The following is a 26,274-nucleotide window of genomic DNA, read 5'->3' on the forward strand; positions in this document are numbered from 1 at the left end:
GGTGCTGGAAACTGACTAGGTACCAGTAGGTATGGAGATGAATTCCCTTTCAGGATGCCTCCTCCTGCTGTAACATGTAAACATTGAGTTGGGTTAAATATTATGATGACACAAATCTAGATACTTTTTAAATGTGTGATATAGTCATAAACTGATCTGTCTTGTAATCGAATGAATTCACTATATGTATGTACTGGAGTAATGATTTTCAGGCAAAGTCTGCACTATGAGATAAATTCAAATTAAGGAAGTTTAATGCAATATTAAAATGTCACTGTCTTCACTGTAAATACCCTTAGTCCGACTTAGGGAGCACCAATATTGATACCATAATATCGTTGGTACTGGCTGGGTGTAGTGTCAAGTTCGAATTTAAAATTTCAAATAAAGGCCAGTTTGAAAGCTCCATGTTTTAAAATCAATTTTATTAGCCTCTGGAAGTGTCACGTATGTATCCCACGAAGTTACATGGTTACCCGCCAGGTATGGCTGCTGCTCTCCAGGTGCACAGGAAGCCTGCAAATTTTAATTTGAATTCATCAGCATCCAGTACTTGAAATGTAAAGGGCACCCACAATGAAAAATTTCTTTTACTCATTGCATTGCACTGCACTGGTAGCCATCTCCTTCAATCATGAGCATTCAGGGTAGCGATCTGCTTAGTAGTTTTCAGGCTTTCAAGACAGCATCAGCATGGACCCATCAGGAGATTTTGGATCTTCTTGCAGTCTGGGGAGAGGAATCATGGTGAGCAGACTTTGAGTATCCAAGAGAAACGCAAACGTATATGATAAGATCTCACAGTTGTTTACCACCAGAGGTTACTCCTGGGACTCAGTGCAATGCTGGTTGAAGGTGAAAGAACTCCGGCAGGCCTATCACAGAGTCTGGGAAGCCAACATTATTCTGGGTCATCTCCACAGACCTGCTGATATTATGAATAGCTGCACATGCTTCTTGCAGGGGGGACCCCACTATATTGCCCAGTATTGATTATAAGAGTTGTGGAGGCCCTGGTCTGGGGTCCAGGGTGATCTGAGTGGAGCTGGAAGGCCAGGAGAAAGAGGCCAATAGAGAGGAGGATTGGGGCAACCAGCAAGGGCCCAAGGAAGTTCTTCCGAACAGCCTGGATGTCTTCACCCTAGAGCTAGAACTGGTCTCCCTGGGCCCTGCCCCCCACGCTGGTCCCCAAGTCTCTGGGACCCATCTGTTCTGGTGAGTATTTTTTTCTGAATGCTAGAAATGGGTTGTGGGTGGGGATAGGTGTAAATATGGGTACAGATTTTCTGTGCATCTGTGCCCCTCAAACAGCATGTTAATATTTCTGCAGATGGAGCGCTTATCCTTTCTGGAGATCTCCTCGAAGGCCTCATCCAGGCACTCTTGCATTTTTTGCCCAGGTTTCTGGGCAGGCCTAACTTACTGTGGCTTCCATGTTAGCACACCTTGCCATGCCAGGCAACTAGATAGCGATTGGGTATCATGGCACCACACAGCATTTTGGCAAATTTTCCAGGCTTGTGGTCACACAGGATAAGTAGCTCTTTGTTGATATCTGTTAGTTTTAGGATGGTGACGTCTTCTTTCACAACCTAAACAACCATGGGAATTTGGACTGAATTTTTTTGCAATGCTTCCTGACCTTTTACATTTCCCTGGAGTGCATTGCTGCACTATGTGGCTGGTGCGCGCTATGTCTCTCCCCCTCCATGTGCGTGGTGGGCTCTCTGGGCTTTCTCCCCTCCCATTTCCCTTCCCCCAGCCCTGCATATTTTTTCCCCCCAGTTTACAGGGATCCCTCCGCACCCAGCTGTCCATGTGGCTGGAATTAAACCCTTTCCCACCCTACCCCCTCACGATGTGACTGCCGAGCTCTGCAGACCCTGTTAACGCAAACCAGCGTGTGCAGCACAGGTGAGATTCCCCTCCTGTACATGGCCTTTTTTTCCCTGATGAGGGCTGCTCTGGTGACTGCCAAGAAACCTTTTTTTTACCCAACCTGGCAGATGGCTGGAAACCCTCTTCTGGCTTTTTTTTTCCCCCCCATTTGCAGGGGTCCCTCCACTCCCAGTCATCCATGTGGCTAGAATGGAACCTTTCCCCTTTGCCATGTGGCTGCTGATCGCTGCAGTCCTTGCTACTTGTGGAGGATTGCTCCATAAATAGGTGAAAAAAGTTGTCCTGGAGCTGGGGGGGTGGAACACACAACAGATGGCTTACCCTTTTTTATAGTACTTTGCCGCTGCTTAAAGTGGCCAGTAGCTTACCCGGATAAATGGTGGCAAATGATGGCTTGTGCAATGCATATCTTGAATGCCATCCTTAATAAGCCTTAAGGGTCTTGCAGAAAGAAACTTTCCCTGATAGTAGGGACAGAGACCATTCAATCCATGGGTAAGGGCTTAGTGTGAATTGTGATTTTCACTTTCTAGCTGTCATGCCCAGCGTGGGAGACAGGCTGAGGAAGCGCAAAAGGTGCAAGCAGGATCTGATCTTGCAGCACATGCACTGGTGTGAAGCAGAAACCAGTGATGTGAAAAGGGAGACAGTAGAGTTAGGTCACAGTACAGTAGAGTGGCAGCAGAGTATGCTTCATTTCCAGAGAGAGCCAGCAGCAAAGCAGGTGGAAAATGTAGCAAAGCTCATAACAGCAGTGAGGAACCAAATGGAGGTCCTGCACCCCATGCTGGAACTGCAGAGGGGCTCCCAATGCAGCAGTTGGGAGTCCCCTGAAGACAGGTTGCTCACCCCTGTGGTTGTGGTCCCCAAACATGGGGAGGCAGGGAAAGGGCAGCCTGTCGTTACAGCCCCAAGGGCCACTGCAAAATACTATTCAGCCAAGCTTGGCCATGTTTCTTTCCCCTGCTGCTTAAACCTCTCTTCCACCCAAAATAAACTTATTCGTGTGAACTCTGTGTGATTGTGATTATTGTTGTTATTTGGCATGCATGAGCAGTAGGATGCACAAATCATTGCTGGGAACAGGGTGTGGGTGGGGATAGCACAACTGCTCACCGCTACACCAAGGTCCACAGAGGAGTCATGGCAGAGGCTCCTGGGTATGGGGTGGGGAGGGCTGATAGCACAGCTGCCTTTTTTTTAGGGAAAATAACCCTCCCTCCACATCCATTCTTCTGCCTGCAACTTAACTCCCTCCCTCCAAGTAAAAGCATTTGTGTAAGACAATCTGATTTATTGTTTTGCATTTGGCAGAGAGCACAAATGAGTTTGAGTCGAGGTTGGCTGTTATTACAGCAGAGAAATACATCACCATAAATGCATGGAAGGTCATTCATGAAGCTATTTTTTTAAATGTCCTTGATTGCTGCTACCTCCACGTAGTTATTGGTGAATGGCGGTGTAGGCAGCTGCAAGTAAGCCCTGCCTCTGGCCTTACCCTTGATATTCCAGGCATTCAGGAAAGAATGTTGCCTGGATTCACAAACATTATGCATAATCATGCATGCTGTAATCCCAGTGGGGACATTAGTTTCATAAAGGTCCAAACAGGTCAATAGGCATCTGAACCTTGCTTTTAAATGGCCAAAGGCACATTCAACTGCCATTTTGCACTTGTTTAGTCTTTGAAGTTTTCCTTGCTGTGGTCCGGGGCTCATGTGTAGAGTTTCATAAGTCCAGGGAGCAGAGTGTAAGCAGAGTTTCCCAATATTACAATAGGCATTTGCATGTCGCCAATCTTGATTTTTTTCTGGTCTGGGGAAAAAAGTCGCATCCATGAGCTTTCAGTACAGCCCAGAATTTCTGAAGATGCATGTGTCGTGGACCATCCCATGTTGATGTCTGTGAAACGACCTTTGTGATCTATCAACACCTGCAATACCATGGAGAAGTACCCCTTTCTGTTCATATACTCAGAAGCCAGGTGGGCCAAGGCCATAAAGCAGATGTGTGTGTCATCTGTTGCCACACCACAGTTAGGAAACCCCTGGCCAGCAAAGCCATCTACTATGGCCTGTGCATCTCCCAGGATCACAGTCTTCCTGAAGAGATGCTGACAGATTGCATTGGCTAACTGTATCACCATGGCCCCCGCTGTAGATCTGTCTACTGTGAATTGATTTGTCACTGGCCAGTAACTGTTGGGCATTGCAGTTTTCCACAGAGTGATTGCCACTTGCTTCTGAACTGTTAAAGCCAGCCTCATTCATGTGTTGCTGCACTTCAGAGTGGGTCCCAGCACGTCACAAAGTTCCATAAAAGTGGATTTGTGCATGCGAAAATTCTGCAGCCACTGCTCCTCATTCCAGGACTCCAAAATGTGGTCCCACCAGTGTGTGCTGGTCTCATGAGTCCAAAACAACTGCTCCAGTGTCAACAGTGCATTCAGGGCAGCCAGCAGTTGAGTTCTTGGACCACAGTGGAAAGATTTCCTCTTCAAAACTTTTATCATCCTCTTCATAATAGTGAATCATCATCTCACTTTGTAATTGACGCAAAAATTGCACGCCAGCCTGTGAAGTTGCTTTACAATGTGTGTGTAATGACTTGAAGCATTTGAGGGTCCATGACTGCACTAGCACTGTCCCCATTCGTTCTTGTGCGATTACTGGGTGCTCTGAATTCTGGGACAGTACTTTGCATTCTGTGATAGTGACATCTAACAGCCACAAGCAACTGGGGCTAAGGCACTGTGGGATAGGTACCTACAATGCATTGCTCACGTAGTCGAACTTGGATAAGGCAATGAGGATGCAGAAACTTGACACAGCAAAATGGAGGGTTGAATTTCCAGAAGGTTTGTGGACCCTTAAATTCAAATTCGTAAATTCTGCTTCTAGTAAATTCAAATTCTTAACCTCAGTATTATCTTGTAGTGTAGATGTAGCTTCAGACTGGTTTGTTTGTGAACTGTTTTGGTTGACTGTTTGCTACCCTTTATTCTGTTGTGTGGTTTATCCTCCAAGTTGCACGCAGCATTTTTTTTTTTTTTAGCTGCCTGGTTGGATGACTGAAGCCCTTGAAACCAAAAATAGGGAAAAAATTTAAAGTAAAATTTAAAAAATTAAAAAAGTAAAAAAAAAAACTAAAGAAAAAAAATTTTGGAATGAATAATAATTGTAAAAATAATAAATAGTTAATTAACAGTAAAAAAAGTAAAAAATTAAAGTAAAAAAAATTTTTGGAATGAAAAATAATTGTAAAAATTGTGGTGTCTGCCATTAACACGCACATTTTTCATTAATATTTAACATCTTTCCAAATGTTTGTGGTTTTTGACTCCATGAATCTTAGTGAACTGAACATGGTGTTTCATGGTGTTTATTTGCAAATCAAGTCACCTGTATTTATAAAAATGACAATTATAATAAAGTCACTGGAATAAGGTCTCATCTGTGTGCATATATTTGAATAGCTATTTCTGCAGTCAAATGGGTGTGTATATATACTGGAAGGGTATGTGTTTTCCAGAAACTTCAGAATCTTAAAGACCTCATTAAGTTAATGTAAGGTTACAATTTTTAAACAGTATTGACCTTTTGTGGTGGACAGCAAACACTAAAATATATTTGGTTCTGCGTAGTACACTTCAGAACTATTTGAAGAAATAACAATTATTTAACATACAGTTCCTTCTCTTAACAATTATGCTCATCACAGGTGTTTGGAAATTTTTTTTTTAATATCCACTGGATGTCACTGTTGTTCCTCCTATGCAGGTTCCAGATTCATTTTTGCAGAATATAAGGTAGCACTTGAATCTTAAGTTTGTTTACACAGTCCCACAATTCAGACTGTAGGGGTACGAATTGCGGTGCATACTAGATTGCCTCTCTGTAATTCCCCTGTGTAGATGCTGAGGATGCAAACTAAAAGATACTTAGTTTGCAATCCCATAATCTTGTTTAAAGAAGACGATGATAAAGAGAACTATGTACCTTGTAGTTGGCATTATCATTGTCTGTACAGTGGAGTGCAAGAGTGTGATACAATGCATACCCACATAGCCCAAACAGGGCAGCTGTGTAGACAGGTATTTTAGGTTACATCTACATTTGGAGAGGGGAGTTTTGAGTTCCAGTTCTAGTACGCATAAAGCTAATGTATAAAAACAGCATAACTGCCGTTTTCACAGTTCAGGGCACAAGCACATCTATCTCTTCTCTGAGGCTTCCAGCTCCCCAGCCATCACCTATCTTGGAGAGAGAAGTGCATCCATCTCTCTCTCTTTCTTTCCTCGATCCCCAACCCATTTTGGGAGTTTCCTTGTTGCAGAGTTCCCTGCCTGTACTGTGAATTCCCCAGCAAAACAGAGTGCCTTAGCATTCCTGTTTGACTTTTTCTCAAACACTAAACAGTGTAATTGCCCCTGAATAGGTAACCACATGGTTCTTTCTAAACAATCACATTTATTCTTAAAGTACAAGAATTTTGGAGAAAACAATCAAAAGTTACACACATGCAACTAAGCTTATCAGAGCCTACCCTACGTCCAACAGGTGAACAGTCCTTCAGACCCCACCAAAGGTTTTCCAGTGGTTACTGATACATGAATATTTTTGCTCAGGAGTAGCACATCCACGAATCTGATTTTTTTTTTTTTTCCTCTCCTTTTATGCAATTTAGGTCTTTCTTCCTTAGAGATCAGGAAGAGGTGTCCAGATCTTCGAGTGTCCCCGTGGGTGCTCCACATTAGGTGTCGGGCTCGCCTGGCGCCGCAGATCGGATCTTCCAAGCAGTTTCTGCCGGACCGCGCATACGCCGGTGCGCGCCGCTCCCTTGCGCGCTCCTGGCCACATGCGCGATCCGGTCCCCGCCAGTTCCTCTTAACCGCCGTCGGCTGCAGACGGAATCCGACTAGGCTACGGCCAAGTTAGCGTATTCAATGGTTTTAACTGTTTTTCTTTAAAGTTTTCAAGTTCTTAGGCTACTGTTAAGTTAGCCAATTGTTATTTTCAAAAAAAAAAAAGAAACAACAAGCAGGACAGCATTCAGTCCAGTCCTAGTAACAAGCGGAGCACCGGAGGCCAGGAGCCTAGGACCATTGGCCCTCCTGCCGCGGCAGGCTATCGGAGAGGGAGAAAACAGCACAGAGAAGGTGCTAAGTACCCCATTAACAACTGAAAGACTCACCAACAATGTCCTCTTCAGCATTCAAGAAATGTGAGTCCTGCTGAGAGGCAATGCCAGCATCTGATGGGCACAGTCTCTGCATAAGGTGCCTGGGGGAGTCCCATGTCACACAGAAATGCTCCTTCTGTGCAAAATTAACAGCCAGAGCAAGGAAGGACAGGGAGATGCGGCTTAAAATGCTGCTGTTCGACAAGGCCCTCCAGCCAGACGTGCCGGAGCGGCCGCAGCAGGAGGGACCCTCCGGGGCCCATAAAAGGAAAGCCGCCTCCCTGACCCCATCAGCGCAAAAACGGAGGAAAGTCTCCCCAGCCCGATCCCTGCCGGCAGCAACAGCGAGCGGGACGGGAGGAGCGCACAGCCCCCAGCTGCAGCAACAGCTGATCGGCAGCGGCACGGAGAGCCACGTGGGGGCGGCTCAATCTCCGATAATCAAACAGCCGCCCCGCACCACAGGCAGGGCGGCGGCTAAACAAGCACCGGTACCGGTGGCACCGCAAGCAGCGGCACTGACCCCCGGGGAACCGGCAGTGCAGAGCGCGCAGGCACGCAGCCTGCAGGCACCGGAGGACACCGCCCATGCGGCACCGCCCATGAGCGTGCCGAGCACGGCGCGGACGGGGCCGAGATCCCCTACACGTCAGGGGGCGGAGCTACCCCCTCAAGGGAGGGGGAAGGCTGCACACAAAACAAGGCACCGCAGCCCCTCTCCAGACAGGGCTGCAGAGTTGCTTTCTCTCAGCCCTCCGCTTATGCTGCAGACTCCAACCAGAAGGCAGGGGTCCCCCCGAGCCTACCCGGAGCCCCCATCTCCATTTTTACAACCAGCTTCGCCCTGGCTGGGACCACCTTCACCCTTCCTGGGGTTTGAGCCGCTGGAGTACTATCACAAATCGCTCTCTCCAGTGTCCCAGGTCTCTCGACGATCTCGCTCCCCCAGACGCAGAGGGTATGCAGCAAGGGAGTGGTCTAGGTCACCTTCCCAAGAACAGTGCCCATGCTGCCATGGTCGCCCCTATCACGCGGGGCATAGACACCACCAGCAATCTACCAGGGAAAGATCCCCACAGACGGTCCCGTATCCCCGAGGGCAATCATGAACGGGGACAGAGGCTCAAGTATCTCAGGGGGAACTGGTTATGGAACCCCGAGATTTTCCCTTGCAAGCTTCCAGCGAGCAGATGTACCATCACCAACAGGAACCGGAAGGGTCCAGAGAGGCATACCCTAGTGTTTCCTCGCTCTCCTCCCCGGACGAGGCTACGGCCCCGGGGGACGTCCATCCTCCGGACGATCTCAAACAGTTTCAAGAACTGTTTAAGAGGGTGGCCTTCATGCAAGGCATCCAGACAGCAGAGGTGCAAGAGAAACACCATAAGCTCCTCAAAAATCTGAGACCTCCGGCCTCCTCCAAAATAGCAATACCACTTGATGAAGCAATCTTGGAGTCCGCCACTATGATACGGCAGACCCCTGCGACTATTCCGCCTGTCCACAAGAGAGCGGATAAGAAATACTTCGTGCCGGTGAAGGGCATGGAGTTCCTGTTCAGCCACCCACAACCAAATTCCTTGGTGGTGGAGTTGTCGCAACAAAGATCAAAGGAATCTCAATTCAAGACAGGGGGAACAGACAAAGATGCCAAAAAGCTAGAGCTGTTCGGCAGAAAGGTCTACTCCTCCTCCACTCTACTGTTGTGAATGGCAAATTACGCAGCGCATTTAGCGAACCATAATTTCGACAACTACACTAGGTTAACCTCCCTCATGGACTCGCTTCCAGAGGACAAGAAACCGGTGCTCAAGGCCATCGTGCAAGAAGGCTACGCGGCCTTGAGGACGGGAGTTCAGATCGCCCCGGACGTTGCGGACACAGCAGCACGCTCCACAGCTATGGCAGTGGTGATGCGAAGGGAGTCCTGGCTCCAGACTTCGGGTATGCCGAGGGATCTGCAGGCAAAGATAGTTGATCTTCCCTTCGACTCGCAGAAGCTGTTTGCTGAATCAATTGACTCGGTCCTTCATTCCAGTAAAGGTTCAAGAGCCACACTTAGAACCCTGGGGATTTACACCCCTCCATACAGAAAGAAAAAGTACTACCCTCAACAAAGACGGTACCAGTACCAGCAACAGCGTCCCCAGTACCACAGAGGTTACGAGCAAGGGCGACATCAACAGCACCAGCAGTACAGAACTCCCAGGCGACGTTCCCAACAGAGCCGTGCGTCCTCAGGGCAGGGCCAAAGGCCACAAGTTTGACACACAGATCCAGGGCTGCGCCATCATTACCATCGCACAAGGTCATCCGAAGCGCTTATTCCACCATCGCCTCCGACCATTCTACGACCAGTGGCAAAGGATCATCACAGACAAATGGGTGCTGGAGATCATAGCCACGGGGTACACCATCCCCTTCCAGTCGCTCCCACCGCCATGACTTCCACCCAGGCCCCACCTCCAGGAGGCCTCCCATGTAGCGAGGCTCAAGCAGGAGGTAGACCATCTCATGCTCATACGGGCAGTGGAAAGAGTGCCGGAGCAACTGTAAGGAAAAGGGTTCTACTCGAGGTACTTCCTCACGGAGAAAGACAGGAGGCTGGAGGCCCATCTTAGATCTTCGAGGCCTCAACCGGTACCTGCGCAAGCAACGCTTTCGGATGATCACAATCGCCTCCATCCTTACGGCACTGGATGATGGAGATTGCTTCGCAGCCCTCGACTTACAAGATGCGTATTTTCACATAACTATCCATCCGGCTCACCGACAATTCCTCCGGTTCATGGTAGGCAAAGAACATTTTCAATACAAGGTCCTACCGTTTGGCCTCTCCTCGGCCCCCAGAGTCTTCACCAAGACCTTGGCAGTGGTGTCAGCCTACCTGCACAGACGGGGTATTTATATTACCGTATCTGGACGACTGCCTACTCAAAGGGGCCTCGAAGGAGGAGGTACTACGCATGATATGCATCACAGCAGGCACGTTCTCTTCGCTCAGCCTGGTTATCAATCTGGCAAAATGAAAGATAGACCCCATACAGGACATAGAGTTCATAGGGGCACGCATAAATTCTATTACAGCGAGAGTGTATCTACCAGAGACTTGCTTTCGGGCCATCGGCTCCCTCGTGCAGGTCATCACCTTCAGCCCTACAGTGCCAGTCCTGACGTGCGTACAGCTGCTGGGCCACATGGCAGCGGTGACGTTCGTAGTACAGAACGCCAGGTTACACATGCGCAGCATGCAGCACTGGCTGGCGAGTGTATACAAACCGGCAGCACATACCGTTCACAGGGTGGTGTCGCCCACAGAAGAGGTGCGCAAATCCCTGCAATGGTGGGTAAACCCCAAGAACTTGCTAGCAGGGGTACCCTTCCACCAACCACAAATATCAGTTTTTCTTACTACAGATGCCTCCCTCATAGGGTGGGGAGCACACATGGGCAAAGAGGTGACTCAAGGGCTGTGGTCCTCCACGGAGCAGTCACTGCATATAAATATACTGGAGCTCAGAGCAGTGTTCAATGCCTGCAGACACTTTCGAGACCGTATACAAGGCAAAGTAGTCGGGATCAGTACAGACAATACCTCCACCATGTTTTATATAAATCGGCAAGGAGGAGCTCGGTCCCGTGCCTTATGTGCAGAAGCAGTCCGGTTGTGGAACTGGTGCATCACCAACAATATAACCTTGAAAGCCTCGTACTTACCAGGCGCTCACAATGTGAAGGCAGACCAGCTGAGCAGGCGTTTTGCACTCGCGCACGAGTGGCAGATCCGTCCCGATCTGCTACGACCGATTTTGCATGCATGGGGTTTTTCCCAGATAGACCTGTTTGCCACTCAACACAACAAGAAGTGCCCACGATTCTGCTCCAGGGCAGGACTGGGACGGGGTTCCCTGGGGGATGCATTCGCGATCTCGTGGAGGGGCCCCCTGCTTTACGCTTTTCCTCCCACAGTGCTGATCCACAAAGTCTTACAGAAAGCCAGGAGGGAAGGAGCACGAATAATCCTGATAGTCCCAACGTGGGATCGACAGCAATGGTTCCCCCTACTCTTGCGCATGTTGGACCATCCACCGATGCCGCTTCCGGTGGCGCCGGATCTGCTCACGCAAGCCCAGGGGTCCATAGTGCATCCGCACCCCCAAGGCCTGCGACTACAAGCGTGGTTAATCCATGGCTCAGCTCCCTAGAGAGTACATGTACGGAGGAAGTGCAACAAGTCCTAGAAAGTAGCAGGAGGACTTCCACCAGGAAGACCTACAAGCAGAAATGGACTCGCTTCACGGCATGGTGTTCTACCAAACAGCTAGCCCCCCTTTCGGTGCCTATACCTGTAATATTAGAGTATTTACTGGACCTCAGGAGAGGAGGACTCTCACTATCCTCGTTAAAGGTCCACCTTGCCGCCATTTCGGCGTTCTGACACGAAGAGGAAGGGCACACGGTGTTCGCCCATCGCATGGTTACCAGGTTCCTCAAAGGGTTGGTAAACCTATACCCCCCTCGGAAACCGCTTCCACCTTCGTGGAACTTGGACCTGGGGCTTAATGTGCCAACGGGACCACCGTTCGAGCCTTTGGCCACGGTTTCCCTCCGCCTCCCTACGATAAAGACGACCTTTCTTCTCGCAATCACGTCAGCTCGCAGGGTGAGCAAGCTTGCGGCAGTTATGGCAACGCCACCCTGCACTGTTTTTTCCAAGGAGGCGGTAACCATACGGCTGCATCCAGCCTTTGTTCCCAAAGGTTCTTCAGAGTTTCACATTAACGAACCTATTGTTTTACCCTCGTTTTATCCAAAGCCTCATAACTCTAACAAAGAGGCGCACCTACACCTCCTGGACGTGAGGAGGGCGCTAGCCTTCTGTATAGACAGGACCAAGTCCTTCCGGAAAACGGATAGACTCCTAGTCTCTCTCGCTCCCAAATCGGAAGGAGGTCGTCTCTCTTCGCAGAGAATCTCGAAGCACATCATATCCTGCATAAAAATGTGCTACGAACTCAAAAAGACTCCTTTACTGGCCACGCCCAGGGCTCATTCCACTCGGGCGGTGGCGGCATCAACAGCCTTTTTCAAGGGCGTTGTGCTAAAAGACATTTGCAGAGCGGCGACCTGGTCATCCTATGACACCTTCGCCAAACATTACGCCCTTCACAGGGTATTCCAAGAGGATACCCGTCTCTCGACAGCGGTCCTCTCGGGGACAAGCTGCACATGATCCGATTACCCACCTCCTATCTTGGGTTACTGCTGGGTAGTCACCTAATGTGGAGCACCCACGGGGACACTCGAAGAAGAAAGAGAGGTTACTCACCGTAGTAACGGTGGTGCTTCGAGATGTGTCCCCGTGGGTGCTCCACTACCCGCCCATCCGCCCTGCTTCGGATCTCTGTTTAGTGTTTTGCAGGAGCATCCGAGGCGGTTGGTCAAGGAACTGGCGGGGACCGGATCGTGCACGTGGCCAGGAGCGCGCAAGGGAGCGGCGCGTGCCGGCGTATGCGCGGTCCGGTAGAAACTGCTTGGAAGATCCGATCTGCGGCGCCAGGCGAGCCTGACACCTAATGTGGAGCACCCACAGGGACACATCTCGAAGAACCACCGTTACTACGGTGAGTAACCTTTCTTTTCTCCACAAGGGGACGGACACTTCCATAGGTTTAGCCCAGAGATGGGGAATTAATGTTCCCTCCCTGGGGTGTTTTCTAGGAAATCCACTTAACTTTGTTTCTTCCAAATTTACTACTTTTCTGGCATGTTCATTTAAAAACTCTTTAAAGCTCTTAACAATTCCCTTTTGTCAGAGATACAGTTTTTAGTTTTGCCTGCTCAGTCCTTTCTCCAGATTTTCTGCCTGGATGCAGAGAACCATGTTATTTCTTTGTCATCCTAGACTTTTGAAGCCAAATTTTGGAGAAGGGGTATTCTCCCCCCCCCAACTCCTTTTCCTTATGCAGAAGTCACGTACTTATCCTCTCCCTCTTCTCCTTTTCCCCTCTCCCAGTTATTCTCTGTAAGGATCCCGCTGCTGATTCCCTTCTCCAGCATGGCAGAGTCAGTTAAAATGGAATATGAAGATTGTCCATGTGCTGCAAAAAATGAGCTCTGCCACGATTTGGTTTGAGAAAGTGTTAGACTTTGGATAGTTTTCCGAAGTCCCATAGAGTGAGAGACTTCTCCTAAGACATCAGAGGTCAGCATTTGAGACCTAGCATCTAAGTTGATTAAGGATGTCTTGCAAGCTAAGTCTAAATACTCATCTAATTGCCACTTAGCCTTCTCTGACTCAAGGAAGAAAAGTTGTGGAGTCCCTGCTTGTATTCTCAGCTGCTAATTGAATCTTACGTCAAGGAGTCTGGCATTCTTTCTGACTGTCAGGTGGAGGTTCTGGGGTTTCTCAGTGGTTATTTCTGTACTTTAGGAAGATCTACTCAGTCAAGGTCAGGCTTCTGGAGTTCTATTATGTCTGTCAGGTAAACATGTGGCAAAATCAAGCTCTCAGGGGTCAGCAGTCAAACCCCGATCACGTGGATTAAGGGATGTTAACGGAGAATATAGAGGCTAGGTCTAGACTAGTGAAATAAGTCAATTCTGATGTGTCTGTTCTAGCTGTGCAAATGCCAGAGCTAGAATTACATATCTGAATTGACCTATTTCCCAACTATAGACCTAGCCAGTGAAAACACATAGGCCTTGAAGCCTTCTTTTCAGGCTAAGCTTCGCAAAACGCACTATTTAGGAAAAGGAATTATAACCCAGACAAGGATGAAATCTTATCCCCAAAAGAAAAGCTGAATAAGATAAACAGCACAAGACAGGAGCTGGAAAGCATTCAAGATGATAATCTACTGTAAGCTTAAGCCTCACCCTTGAATGAGGGAAAAATCTCAGTATCGGGCCATGATAAATGCTAGCCAGCATAGTAGGAAATAGCTTTGGCACAAGAAGGAGGAAGATGGTGGCTGCCATCTGGATCTTTCTAGAAATAGAGAATGAGGAAACTAAGTTCCAGAGTAAAACTATTCTGTTCTAAACCCAGACAGAATTTTGCCAGCTCTCTTCACTCCATAACAAGTTTTAGTTAGGGATCTTGTCTGTTGCAATTCAGTCTTGTATGCTCTCATAAGGGGAAGTGGTTCTGAGGATGCTGAAAGCTGTCCATAACCAAAAGAAGCCTTTTAAAAGACGTTAAGTAAGTAACCTTGTTACATTTCTGCTTGAAAATGATCTCAGCATTTATTAGGCAGGCTTTCGGGGGAAAGAGCTGGGCAAAGAAGTTAAAATTATTTTGTAAACTGGAAGTGTGAAGTGGAAGTGGAAGTGTGGTTTACCAATTAGAACAGTGGATGAGGAGTTTTGGACACTCAAGTTCTGTGGCTTCAGTTTACCAATCAGTAAAATGTCTAAATCATTTTACTGTGGTGTTGAGACTTAATGTTTTCGATAGCATCTTGAGATTGTAGTTATTTCTACTGATTATTTTCCTGGAAGTTTTTTATATCATTTAAATGAACTGCACTATGGTCTTAAGGCTGTAGTGTCCAATACGCTGTCTGTTCACTACATGTGGCAAACTGGACAGCGTGGTGTGGTGAAGCAGTTCACTGGAGCTGCACACACCTCTGCCCTCCATGCTTGTGCCCTGCCACTTGGTGGGACAAATGTGATGGCAGCTGCAGAGGCTGCTCCTCCTGTGGCTTATTTGAGCTGTGGGGCAGCATGGCTCTGGTGAGTCACCAGGAGTTTGGGGGAGGTTGGGAGTAGGGTGCCTAGCTGTGGCGGGGGGAGGGGACAGGAGACTTTCGCGATCAATTGCTTTTAGACAACCCTGTCTTAAGGAGTCTCTAGTCACGTGCAAGACAGGACAGATTGAATTACTTTGCTTAGTAATGCTATCACAGGCTTATTTTAAACTATGGTATCTGGTTAATACTTCGATTCCTTTATAGAATTTGTGTGGATTTACATTATTTTTAATCTGCTACCTATTTTTTGTTCCAAGAAGCAAGTTTCCAGGAGACCATATTTATTTATCACAGTGCCAGAAATTTAACGGTTTAAATGGCATACCAGAACAGCACGTGCTGTCTGGAAAATGTCAACAAAAACTGTTTTGAGGGAGAACCCCATTGCTCTGAAACTGTGAAGGATACATTTTGGAGAAAGGGTTTCTGTCTGCCTCATTCAGTTTAGTTTTCACAGAGAATTTTCAAGAAACTATTCAGGTTGAATTATTACTTCAAAATTTCGCCTCCTTTATTTATGCCTGTGACAAGGGGCTAAATTAGCTTCTCAGATGAGTTGAAGTGTTTTTTTTAGAGTCTGTGAGGGGAAGTCATTTAGTTTCCAAACGGACCTGAAGAAGTGGGTCTGTCCCATGAAAGCTCATCACCTAATAAATAATATTGTTAGTCTTTAAGGTGTCATAGGACTGCTTTTTGGTTTTGTGAAGATACAGACTAACATGGCTATCTCTCTGAGCGTATGGTATTTAGTAGTTTATGGGGGGCTGCTGCTTTTTTCTTTGGATTGGGCAAGATGTAATTAAACAATAAACCCTCAATTTTATGGACCCCGATTTGGCAGATTTCAGGAACAATGAACATTGCCCATTGTTCCTGAAGTCTGCTGGGGTATGTAAAATCATCCATGCCAACCAAAGAAAAGCTGAGACTTGCTGATGGGTGCAGCCTGGAGGAGCTGCCACCTCCTCTGCCAGACCTGCCATGCGCTCCTCCCACAAGGGGTGGGGCCACAGGCAGACTGGTACTCGTGTACATGGCGCCTCTGGCAGTGGCTACTTCAGGCCATGCAGTGGCCCCTCCAGCCACATATGGCGAAGCAGCTCTAGCTTCTCTTTTGGGGGGAGGGACTGGAGCTGGGGGAGCCTCACAGGGCTGGGGGACAGTAAACCCTCTCATGTAATATACTAGCAGACAACCTTCCCCCCTCACACTGGGCCATTATATCCGGGGTTTACTGTAGTAGGGTTTTCATCAGTTGTGTCAAATGTTTAATTGAAGTCCTTTCCATTAAGGTGGTGTTTTTACCTTGTCACCATTTCAGAGGAAGCCAGTGTGGATTTTTACAATATTTATTTAAGAGCATGAACAACTAATGGTTAAGGAATAGTTAAGTCATTTCTAACACTTGAAGGAAGCACGAACAATTTGGAGGGAAAAAAAGCAGTAAGGTTATAATAAAGCTAGTTTAAATCGAGGAATTAACCAATTCATATTTGCAGTAACTAAAAAGCTAATAGCTTAAGATGAATGATTGGTGTAATTATTGCATGAGCCCTGTTAGTATATACAACCTACAATGAGCCTACCTTTTTTTCCTTACTGGTATAATTTAGCTGAGTGAGTATAATAACTCAGCGGACATTTGGAAGCTTTTTGGCACAGTAATTAATTTAGGTCTGTAGAACTGATGGTATTTGGGTTGTAAATAGTATTATTTTTCTGAGGTTGGGGAGGATGTTTGCCACTATACATGAGGACCGTTCGTGGGAAGCCCCTGTTCCTGCCCTTTAAATTCTTTCAGGGCCAAGTTACTCAAAGATTTTTGAGTTTGTGTGTCCAACTTAAGATTTTTTTAGAGTCTGATTTGTAGGGGATAGGTATCACTTAACCCCTTTGAAAAAATCTTAGTCTTTGTGTTACCTTAGTGATACAGAAAATTAGGTACAATTCCATAAAAAGATAGAAATGTACTGTTTTTTGCCCCTTAAGCTTACTACTACTTGCTTGCAGCCTGTGACCTTCCTGAAGACACGAGCATGAACAGGGACAGCTGCCAGTGAGCCTGGTGCCTGTCCAGGTGAACAGGGCTGGAGTAAGTACAGCCATGCCAGAGAAGCTGCCCCAGGCTGCATAGTGGATCCTGTGGTGGGCTGAAATGCTGCTGTGGTTGCTGGTGGAGCCCTGTAGCTCCCTGGATATCCACTTTTATGCCCAGAGGTATCTGCATCCACAGATACAGGGTACTTCAAGCACTTTTGCTAGGAGCTGTTTGCTGTTTTACCATTCAGTGTATCTGAGAACTCTCCTGAACTTTTTTTCCTTTAGATTTTATTCCTAGGGTCCATGCCTAACCACTTCTCTGAGTTTGGAAGGCCTGTTTTTTTAAAAAAAGGCTGTTGTCCTTATTCTGCAACTCTTGGTCATCTTTTTCCTTCATGTAATCATTTCATGATCACCTTTGCCCAAATTGCCTTCAACTTTAGGTTCACAATGCTGTTAAAATAAATTCTTTGCTGGCAGTTCCCTGGGTTACTTTCTCTGTCTTCTGAAACAAACAATTCTCCCTAGTATATTCCAAAATTTCTGTTTACATCCATTCTGGAAAGCAGTGTTGCCAATGCCAGCTCATAATATTATCACATGTCATGAGATAACTAATGTTTCTTAAAGCTCCAGGTCTTGGACTAAAGTGACTAGGTAAGCTTAAATTTTAAAGTCTTCGTGTTATGGAGTGAAGCTGGAGAACATGACTTGGCTATAGCTTAATGGCCGAAAAACTAGAAGGAAAATACATAGAAAGGTTAGGCGCTGGTTGGGCCTCAGTTGAAGTATTGTGTCCTGTTCTGGACACCGCATTTCATGAAAGATGTGGAGAAATTGGAGAGGGTCCAGAGAAGAGCAGCAAGAATTGATCAGAGGTTTAGAGAACATGACCTATGAATGAAGGCTGAAAGAATTGGGCTTGTTTAGTTTGGAAAAGAGAAGATTGAGGAGGGACATGGTAGCTGCTTTCAGATATCTAAAAGGGTGTCAGAAGGAGGAGGGAGAAAACTTGTTCTTCTTGGCCTCTGAGGATAGAACAAGAAGCAATGGGCTTACACTGCAACAAGGGAGGTTTAGGTTGGACATTAGGAAAAAGTTCCTAAATGTCAGGGTGGTCAAACACTGGAATAAATTGCCTAGGAAGGTTGTGGAATCTCCATCTCTGGAGATATTTAAGACCAGGTTAGATAAATGTCTGTCAGGAATTGTCTAGACACTACTTGGTCCTGCCATGAGGGCAGGGGAGCTGCACTCGATGACCTCTTGAGGTCCCTTCCAGTCCTAGTGTTCTATGAAACCTCTCTCTCATCTCATGCGTTTTTAGGCTTGACTATGGTTTTTTTATGTGTGCTCTTGCATTTTGGCAATGCTGGGAAGGATAGAAAAATTATAATGTTGTGTAAACCTGTATAATTGGCTGGGGGAGAAGTAACAATAGCTGAAGTGTAAAATCACTTATTTGTTACATTAGATTTGAAATGCACCCTTCTAATTACAATTCAATATAGTTGCAGAAGAAAACTCCCACTTACATGTAAAATAACTTGTGTTTCCTTATTGGTTCATCCTGGGATCAAAATAAAAATTGCCCACTAAACTTTGTCCAAGCACTGAAATATTTTTCTTTGCAGCATTAATATCATGAGCTTTTTAAAAAGTGATATCCAATTTACAGAAATAAAATTAGTCACAATTCTGCAAAGGGTTATGCACAGGCCTAACTTTACACACTCTGAGTAGTCTAATTGAAATCAATGATTGTGCTCTTAAGCACATTCACAACTCTTTGCAGGATTGGGGCCTTAAATTTGAAATCATATGCCCTTTCATATATAGTTTAGTGTTCTTTACAGTGCAGGAAATGGTCAACAAAATGAAATGAAAATAGCTTGCAGGGACATGCAACGGTATTCCACAAAAATTTCAAAAGAACTCCGGAGCAGACAAAGATGAAGTGATTGGCTATTTATTATTCATTTACATAAGTCCTTTGTTTGCCATTTCATTAGATTTTTTTAAAATCCCCTATTACTGAAAAATTAATTAGCAATCAGAATTGGTTTTCAGAAATTTCAATTCCCCACATGGCTTTGCAGATCTAAATGTCTGGCATCCAACCTAACTTATGAACTCACATCTATACAAATGGATCACTTCTAATAGATTTGCCAGCTCTTGACTAATTCATGAAGAATTCTTCCAATATGATATAATGCTTTTATGAATGAATGTAGGGTGTTTTTGTAATCAACCATTCCCTTTAATTAATTCTGTCTGTCTCAAAGAAGGAAGTTACATAATTGAAACTTCTTACTGCCAAAATCACCATCTCTCATCCCAGTGATGTAAAAAACATTACAATATGTAGTAATTTGGCTTTGGCTTTGGCCTTTTGTATTTGAGTATAAAACTTTGTTGATGTTTGAAGAAAAGGAGGCAGACATTGATATTTATAAGCAGACGTGGGTTATACAAGAGAACTGATTATGGTGTTGAAACATTTAAAAAAAAACAACTTGATGTTCACATGACTTGCTCATGTTGATCTCAACATGAGCTTGGACACAACTGAAGTGTTAAATTTTCATGGTTTTACCATGATGGTGGACTTGTGTGCAGGACAATGTATTTTTCTTTCTTTTACAGAAAGAATTATAGAAGACCATGAATTGGTAATTGAAGTTCAGTCAAACTGGGGAATGGAAGAAGAAAATAGACTGTATTTTAGGAAAAACTATGCTAAATATGAGTTTTTTAAACACCCAATGGTAAGTCTGTCTGTCTTAAAAACACTGTGGGTTTTCAGACACTGCCCTGACATCTGAAGCCATGTTGCATAGTGATGAGGGGGAATGCTAGAAATGTAGGGGGATTTAGAATTATCTGTGACATGGAACTTAAATCTACCTGTGAACTGTTCAAGGAAAGACAGAATGATCTGAAATCACTTCTGCTATGTTTATGCCAGAGCTGGAAGTTGTAAATTCAAACTTGAGGAGACATACCCGCACTATCTCCAGTTGTGGTAGTATGCTAAAAGCACAAGTGTAGTCACCACAGTATGAGCTATGGGATGGGGTTCTTGCCCAAGTAGATATCAGCAGTCTCCAATGTGGTTGTATTTACAGCAGCTAGCCCCTCTCTGTCATCACACTGTGTCCTACTTGCACTCTATTTTACCACACTAGCTTGACTGGAGCTAATGTAGGCATGTCTCTTTAAGCTGAAATTTACGCCTTCTGGCTATGGTGCAGACATGTCTTTCAAGGGACACAAGAACTTGAGGTTCTATTGTTTGCCCTGCATCACTCTCTTTTTCCCTATTTCTGAATGGGAATTAGTCTCTATATCACGGGTGTTGCTGAGTGAATTAATAATCAGGAGCCCCTATTACAGTGGTCTGTTGAAATCACTTTGTATAATTAGACCTAGTAGGTGGATTGACCAGGGCATGTGCACTGTTGTGCACTTTACAATCATGCAGTATTGGTAGACCCTATGGGCTCTCATTAGCTAACCCATTGGCGCCCTTATATGCCCAACAACAATGGTACAGTCCCAAAAGGAGGTGGAATTGGAACACTGTCTCAAAACCACTTAAATCTATTAATTAATCCTAAACATAATATACATGATCATTTGGAATGAAAGTCTGTGGTGCATAGCTGCAGTTCAAGCAGTGGAGCTGTGCTGACTTATTCTAGCTCTGATCTATAATACCACTTACGTTCTTTGCTACTTCTCCAGCCTTTGATCCATCTTCATATCATACAGAATAAAGAGAGCAATCACAGCAAAGCATAGAGGATTTTTCTGCATTGATAAAAGCTAGTATCCAATACATTAACCAACATTTTATTTCTACGTGATTTAAGTAAATGTTTTTGGCAGTGTATCCCTCTTTTTCCCTTCCATTGGGGTGTCAACTTCAACAAAACATTACATGCTAATACATTTTAGAAGGATTTCCCATTTTTTTTGGTATTCTGTTGAATCCTAGGGTCTGTCTATGCTCTGTGAAGGGAAAGGTAAACGATGACCTGGTAATCAGAGTACTTCAACACTGTAAAACAAAAATTACCAAAAATACAAATAACCACAGCCCAGCAGCAAGTTTGAGCCTAAGGCCAGGTATATACTAGGGGAATAAGCCTATTTCAGATATGCAATTTTAGCTATGGCAATTGTGTAGCTAGAATCGACATATCTGAAATAGACTTACCTGACATTCTTCACTGAGGGAGGTTGATAGAAGCATTTCTCCTGTTGACCTCCCTTATGCCTCACAATAGCAAGGAGTACAGGGGTCAGTTGGTGACCCCAGACAGATCAATTTCACACATCTCTACCAAAGGTGTGAAATTGAACTCTGGAAGATTGAGCCAGTCAGGGTCGACCTTCCACATAGTATAGACAAGCCCTGGGTCAACAGACCTGGCCTCTTTCGGCTTGTGGCAGTTTCAAAGCTTGTGCTCCAGCTCAAGTGGGAACATATCTATTATACATTGGTGAAGTCTATACAGGAAGCATCTATTGACAGAAGTAACTGTCAGTAGGGATTTCCCAGCAAGGCTTTTATCGACAGGTGGCATCTACACATAAAAGCAGATCGAAAGTGTGATCTGCTCTGACAGAGAGCAGCCAGGCTGCCCAGCCCTCTCTCAACAGAACAGCTGACAGGAGGTTCTGCAGACAGGACTGTCAGGTGAACCAGAAGCCCTGTCTGTTGACAAAAGGGCCCTGGAGTGTCTACATGGGTGTTTTTCTCAACGAGAAACTGTCAAGAAAGGCATTATACCTCTCCCCATTCAGATATAATGCTGCTGGCAGATGTGCCAAGTATTGGTAACAAACTGTCAGCAAAGCACATTTTGCATGTAGACCCTCCATGGGTTTTTTTGACTAAAGTCCAGTTTTGCAGGGAAAAAACTTCTTGTAGGTGTAGCCAATATGAACCTGTGACTCGCTGACGTGTGTGTGTGCAGTTTTGTGATTTTTTTTTTTTTTTTGAGTGTAAACAGAGCCAAAGAATAGTCCTTCTGGCAATCTGACTTAACTTGGCCAACCCTTATGCCTGCATTGAAATATTTTAAAACTTCGAATTTACTCTCACAAACTCACCATGTGAATTTACAAAATACCACAATTTGAGATTGTTAGTAGCTTTCCCCCTTTCCTAAATTTTTTGAGTGGGAAGATCCCATTGTCTTTTTGCTCTTCCTCTTGCAGTTGGATGGTGGCTCTGTTTACATGTCTAAGAGAAATCTGAAGGATTTTGTATTCACATTTTACAGAAGTTTTAATATGTTCTGTTTTAACAGAACTATTTTCCAGAGCATATGGTGTCATTGTCAAGCGAGACCACTGGAGTCCTAGGCCACGCAATGCTATTACAGGTATTCAGTATTTGCATTAAGATGAACCAAGTCACAGCAGAATACCTCAATTTTAGGTGTCAAGTTTGTTTTTATGTAGTATTTTGTCATTGATGGAATTGTGATGGACTTCTGGTTGACTAGAGAGACGTCACAAAGGAAATATTTCCCCACTGTGCAGTTCTAATACGGCTGCACCTGGAATGTTAGATTCAGTTTTGGGAAATTCATTGCCATAAAAATATTGGTCAATTGAAGGGAGTTAAGAAAAAAAAAAAAAGGAGCAAAAAATGGTTGGGAAGATTTACCAGAAAGGATTGAAGTAGTGTAGCCTGTCTAGAAGGATGGGAGCATAGTCATTCTCAATTGTTTGAAAGTGGAATATGCAAAGGAAAGAGTTTAACATGTTATAAGTGGGCATAAATAGGAGTAGAGGGATAAACTTAATGAAAAGATTTGGACAGATTGGCAAAAAAGTCTTATGGCTGGTGAAGTTTTTTATTCTGTGGAATGCTGCAGTATTCCAAAAAAAGTGGTGGAACTGAGCATTTGGGCCCTGGTCCATGATTTCCAGGCTTATAGGCATGATGGTAATACAAATAATGAGTAATATCCACAGCATGTTTCAAATATAAACTTAATTAATCCATGTAAATGTAAAATTGGGCACAATGTGCAGCATAAAAAACAATCCCTGTAATGGCTGTGAGATGGACTAATGACCTAAACAAGCATCTTCCCTTTCTTTTTTGTATATATTTAAAATGGCAAACTTACACTGGTTCTAGGAAGAGCAACCTGCCACATGTATTTGGACACGTGGGGACACATGGTGCCAGGGAGGTGCAAGAGGTAGTGGGATCGTGACCCACATTCTCCTTGCCCCACTGCCTTATGAGTTATCCTGGGAAGGAGCAAGGCTAGGGGAGTAAACCCTGACAGAAAATCTGGAAGGGTGCCTAAAACGGTTCTGTGCCAACTTCTGGCATTGACCCGGAAACTCCTGTAGCTGAGCTGGTACCAGACGTAGAGGTTATCCTCTCCTTAAGACTATATCAGTAAAGATGAGAGTGGGACACTGGCGTCTGGGCAGCCCAGGGTCCCAAAAAAATTGCCCAGGCTCGCACCTGGAGAGGTACTTCAGCATCGCTTAACAGCATTGAACCAACACAGGAGGTAACAGATACCGGTTATAAGCTCTTCCTTGATTGGCGTAGAGAATGAGCGCCAGAGGTTGCCTTTGACAGTGGGAGAGATCATCGTATCTCACTGGACAGTCACTGCCCACCTCAAGCTGGGCAGTCCCCAGCCAGAAGGGTACTGTCCCGCCACAGTTCACCTGCCTCACTGGGTGCGTGAGGCTTAAGGTTCCCAAACCTGACAAGTGACTGAAATTTGAGCACCAGGCAAACCAATAAGAAAATCAACAAGAAAGGAAACCATCAACGTTTTAAGCTTGCTTGCTGGAATGTGCGGACCATGTTGACTGGTTTGACTGAAGATCTTCAGGACATGAGCAACACCCAAAAAACTGCTTGTCATCAGTGAGGAACTGAAGAGGCTCCAAGTTGATATTGCTGCTCTGCAAGAGACGTGACTCGCAGATTCAGGATCTCTAAAGGAAAAGGACTACACCTTTTTCTGGCAGGGTAAAGCCCAAGATGAACCCAGGGAGCATGGTGTTGGCTTTGCCATCAGAAACACCCTTCTAGAAATGATGGAATTAGTCATGGGCAGATCAGAAAGACTCCTTCAGGTCATACTTCAAACTTGCACCGGTCCTGCCCACCTGATCAGCACTTATGCTCCAACCCTGTACGCCACACCAGAAGTAAAAGACAAGTTCTATGACGTGCTTAGTGCTGCCATAGTGCAAATACCTGCTCGAGAGCAACTGCATGTTTTGGGTGACTTCAATGCAAGAGATGGAGCCAATCGTGACTCATGGCCTTCCTGCTTAGGCCACTTTGGTGTGGGGAAAAATGAATGAAAACGGACAGTGTCATCTTGAACTTTGCACAGACCACAATCTGTGCATCACAAACACATTTTTCCAAACCAAGCCACAGCACAGGGTGTCATGGAGACACCCACGCTTGAAACACTGGCATCAACTAGATGTGATCATCGCTAGACGTGATAACCTCAAAAATGTCCTTCTGATACGCAGCTATCATAGTGCCAACTGCAATACTGATCACTCCCTAGTTTGCTCCATACTCAAGGTGAAACCCAAGAAGCTGTACCACTGTAAACCAACTGGAAGGCCCCGCATTGATGCCAGAAAGACAGCAAACTCAGAGAGAGCTGAAATGTTCAGATTGACCCTTGAGGAGAATCGGTGCAGCAGCCTTGGGGGTGCCGATGTGACATCCAGATGGCAGCATCTGAGGGATAAAATTTACAACACGACCTTGTTGGTGTTTGGAAGAAGAACTAGAAACACAAATGACTGGTTCGAAGCTAACTGCGATGAGATGATTCCAGCCATGGAAAAGAAGCGCGCTGCACTCAGAGTACAAACGCACACCGAGCCGGAGTACCCTGCAAGCACTTAGAGCAGCCAGAAAAACAGGACAGCAGACAGCCAGGTGCTGTGCCAACAACTACTGGCTCGAGCTATGCAGCAGCATCCAGACCAGTGCTGACTGGTAATCTCCAGGAATGTACGAGGGCATCAGGAAGGCATTAGGACCCACCCAGAACAAGATGGCACCTCTGAAATCCAAATCTGGTGAAGTCATCACTGACAAAGCCAAACAGATGGAGCGCTGGGTCGAGCACTACTCCGAGCTGCACTCATACTCACGTGAGAACATTGTGGTTGATACAGCCCTCAAAGCCGTTGCGCTCCTACCAGTAATGGATGAACTGAATCAGGAACCAACTGTGGACGAACTGAAGAAAGCCATCGACAGCATTGAAGTAGGAAAGGCCCCAGGCCAGGTTGATATACCATCAGAGGTAATCAAGTGTGCCACGGACACCCTCCTGGAACCCCTACATGAGCTACTGTGCCTGTGCTGGAGAAAGGGAAAGGTTCCACAGGATATGTGCGATGCTAACATTGTAACAAAGGAGACAGAAGCAATTGCAACAATTACTGTGGAATCTCCCTCCTAAGCATCACTGGTAAACTGTTCTCTCGTGTCATCCTCGGCAGGCTCCAGAAGATTGCTGACAGGGTGTATCCCGAATCACAGTGCGGATTCCGCGCAGAGAGATCTACCATTGACATGGTCTTCTCTTTGAGGCAGCTGCAGGAGAAATGCAGCGAGCAGAGGAAGCCACTCTATATTGCCTTCATCGACCTGACCAAGGCCTTTGACTTGGTCAGCAGGGATGGACTGTTCAAACTGCTCCACAAGATAGGCTGTCCACCACGGTTACTCAAGATGATCCAGTCTTCCCACGAAGACATGAGAGGAACCATCCAATATGATGGCACATTATCCGATGTTTTCAGCATCAGGAGCGGCGTCAGACAAGGATGCGTCCTTGCTTCGACATTGTTCAGGATCTTCTTCGCACTCCTCCTGAAACATGCCTTTGGATCTTCAACAGAGGGCATCTTTTTGCACACAAGATCTGATGGGAAACTGTTTAATCTTGCAAGGCTGAAAGCTAAATCTAAGGTGCGGGAAGTCCTCATCAGAGAGATGCTGTTCGCAGATGACGCTGCTGTAGTGTCACACACAGAAGACCAGCTTCAGAAACTGCTGGATCAGTTCTCCAAGCATGCAAGGACTTCGGGCTTTCCATCAGTCTAAAGAAGACAAACGTACTTGGTCAGGACATTGCTGAATCTCCATCAATCAGCATTGACAACTATACGTTAGAGGTCGTCCACGAGTTCGTTTACCTCGGGTCCACCATCACTGACACCATGTCATTGGAGACTGAGCTAAATAGGAGGATCGGAAAAGCAGCCACAACTCTGTCCAGACTCAGCAAGGGAGTGTGGAATAACATCAAGTTGTACACCCACACCAAAATGCAAGTCTACAGAACCTGCATCC

At 45.7% G+C, this 26,274-nt stretch overlaps 1 protein-coding gene across 4 annotated transcripts in view; it reads left to right on the top strand.

Moving 5' to 3' along the window:
- Positions 1 to 26,274, top strand: part of GRB14 (growth factor receptor bound protein 14) — a 76,790-nt gene that overhangs the window by 21,232 nt on the left and 29,284 nt on the right. For 3 of the 4 annotated variants that reach the window (XR_012646401.1, XM_075001233.1, XM_075001235.1), the window contains exons 3-4: positions 19,527 to 19,648; positions 22,202 to 22,276. Coding sequence is in view for 3 of the 4 variants with exons in the window: in XM_075001233.1 (XP_074857334.1) it covers positions 19,527 to 19,648; positions 22,202 to 22,276 (197 nt within the window). In the remaining variant the exon portion in view is untranslated. The remainder of the gene's footprint in view (positions 1 to 19,526; positions 19,649 to 22,201; positions 22,277 to 26,274) is intronic. The other variant, XM_075001234.1, reaches the window with a different exon arrangement.

Source organism: Carettochelys insculpta, chromosome 8, assembly GCF_033958435.1.
Source record: "Carettochelys insculpta isolate YL-2023 chromosome 8, ASM3395843v1, whole genome shotgun sequence".
NCBI lineage: Eukaryota > Metazoa > Chordata > Testudines > Carettochelyidae > Carettochelys > Carettochelys insculpta.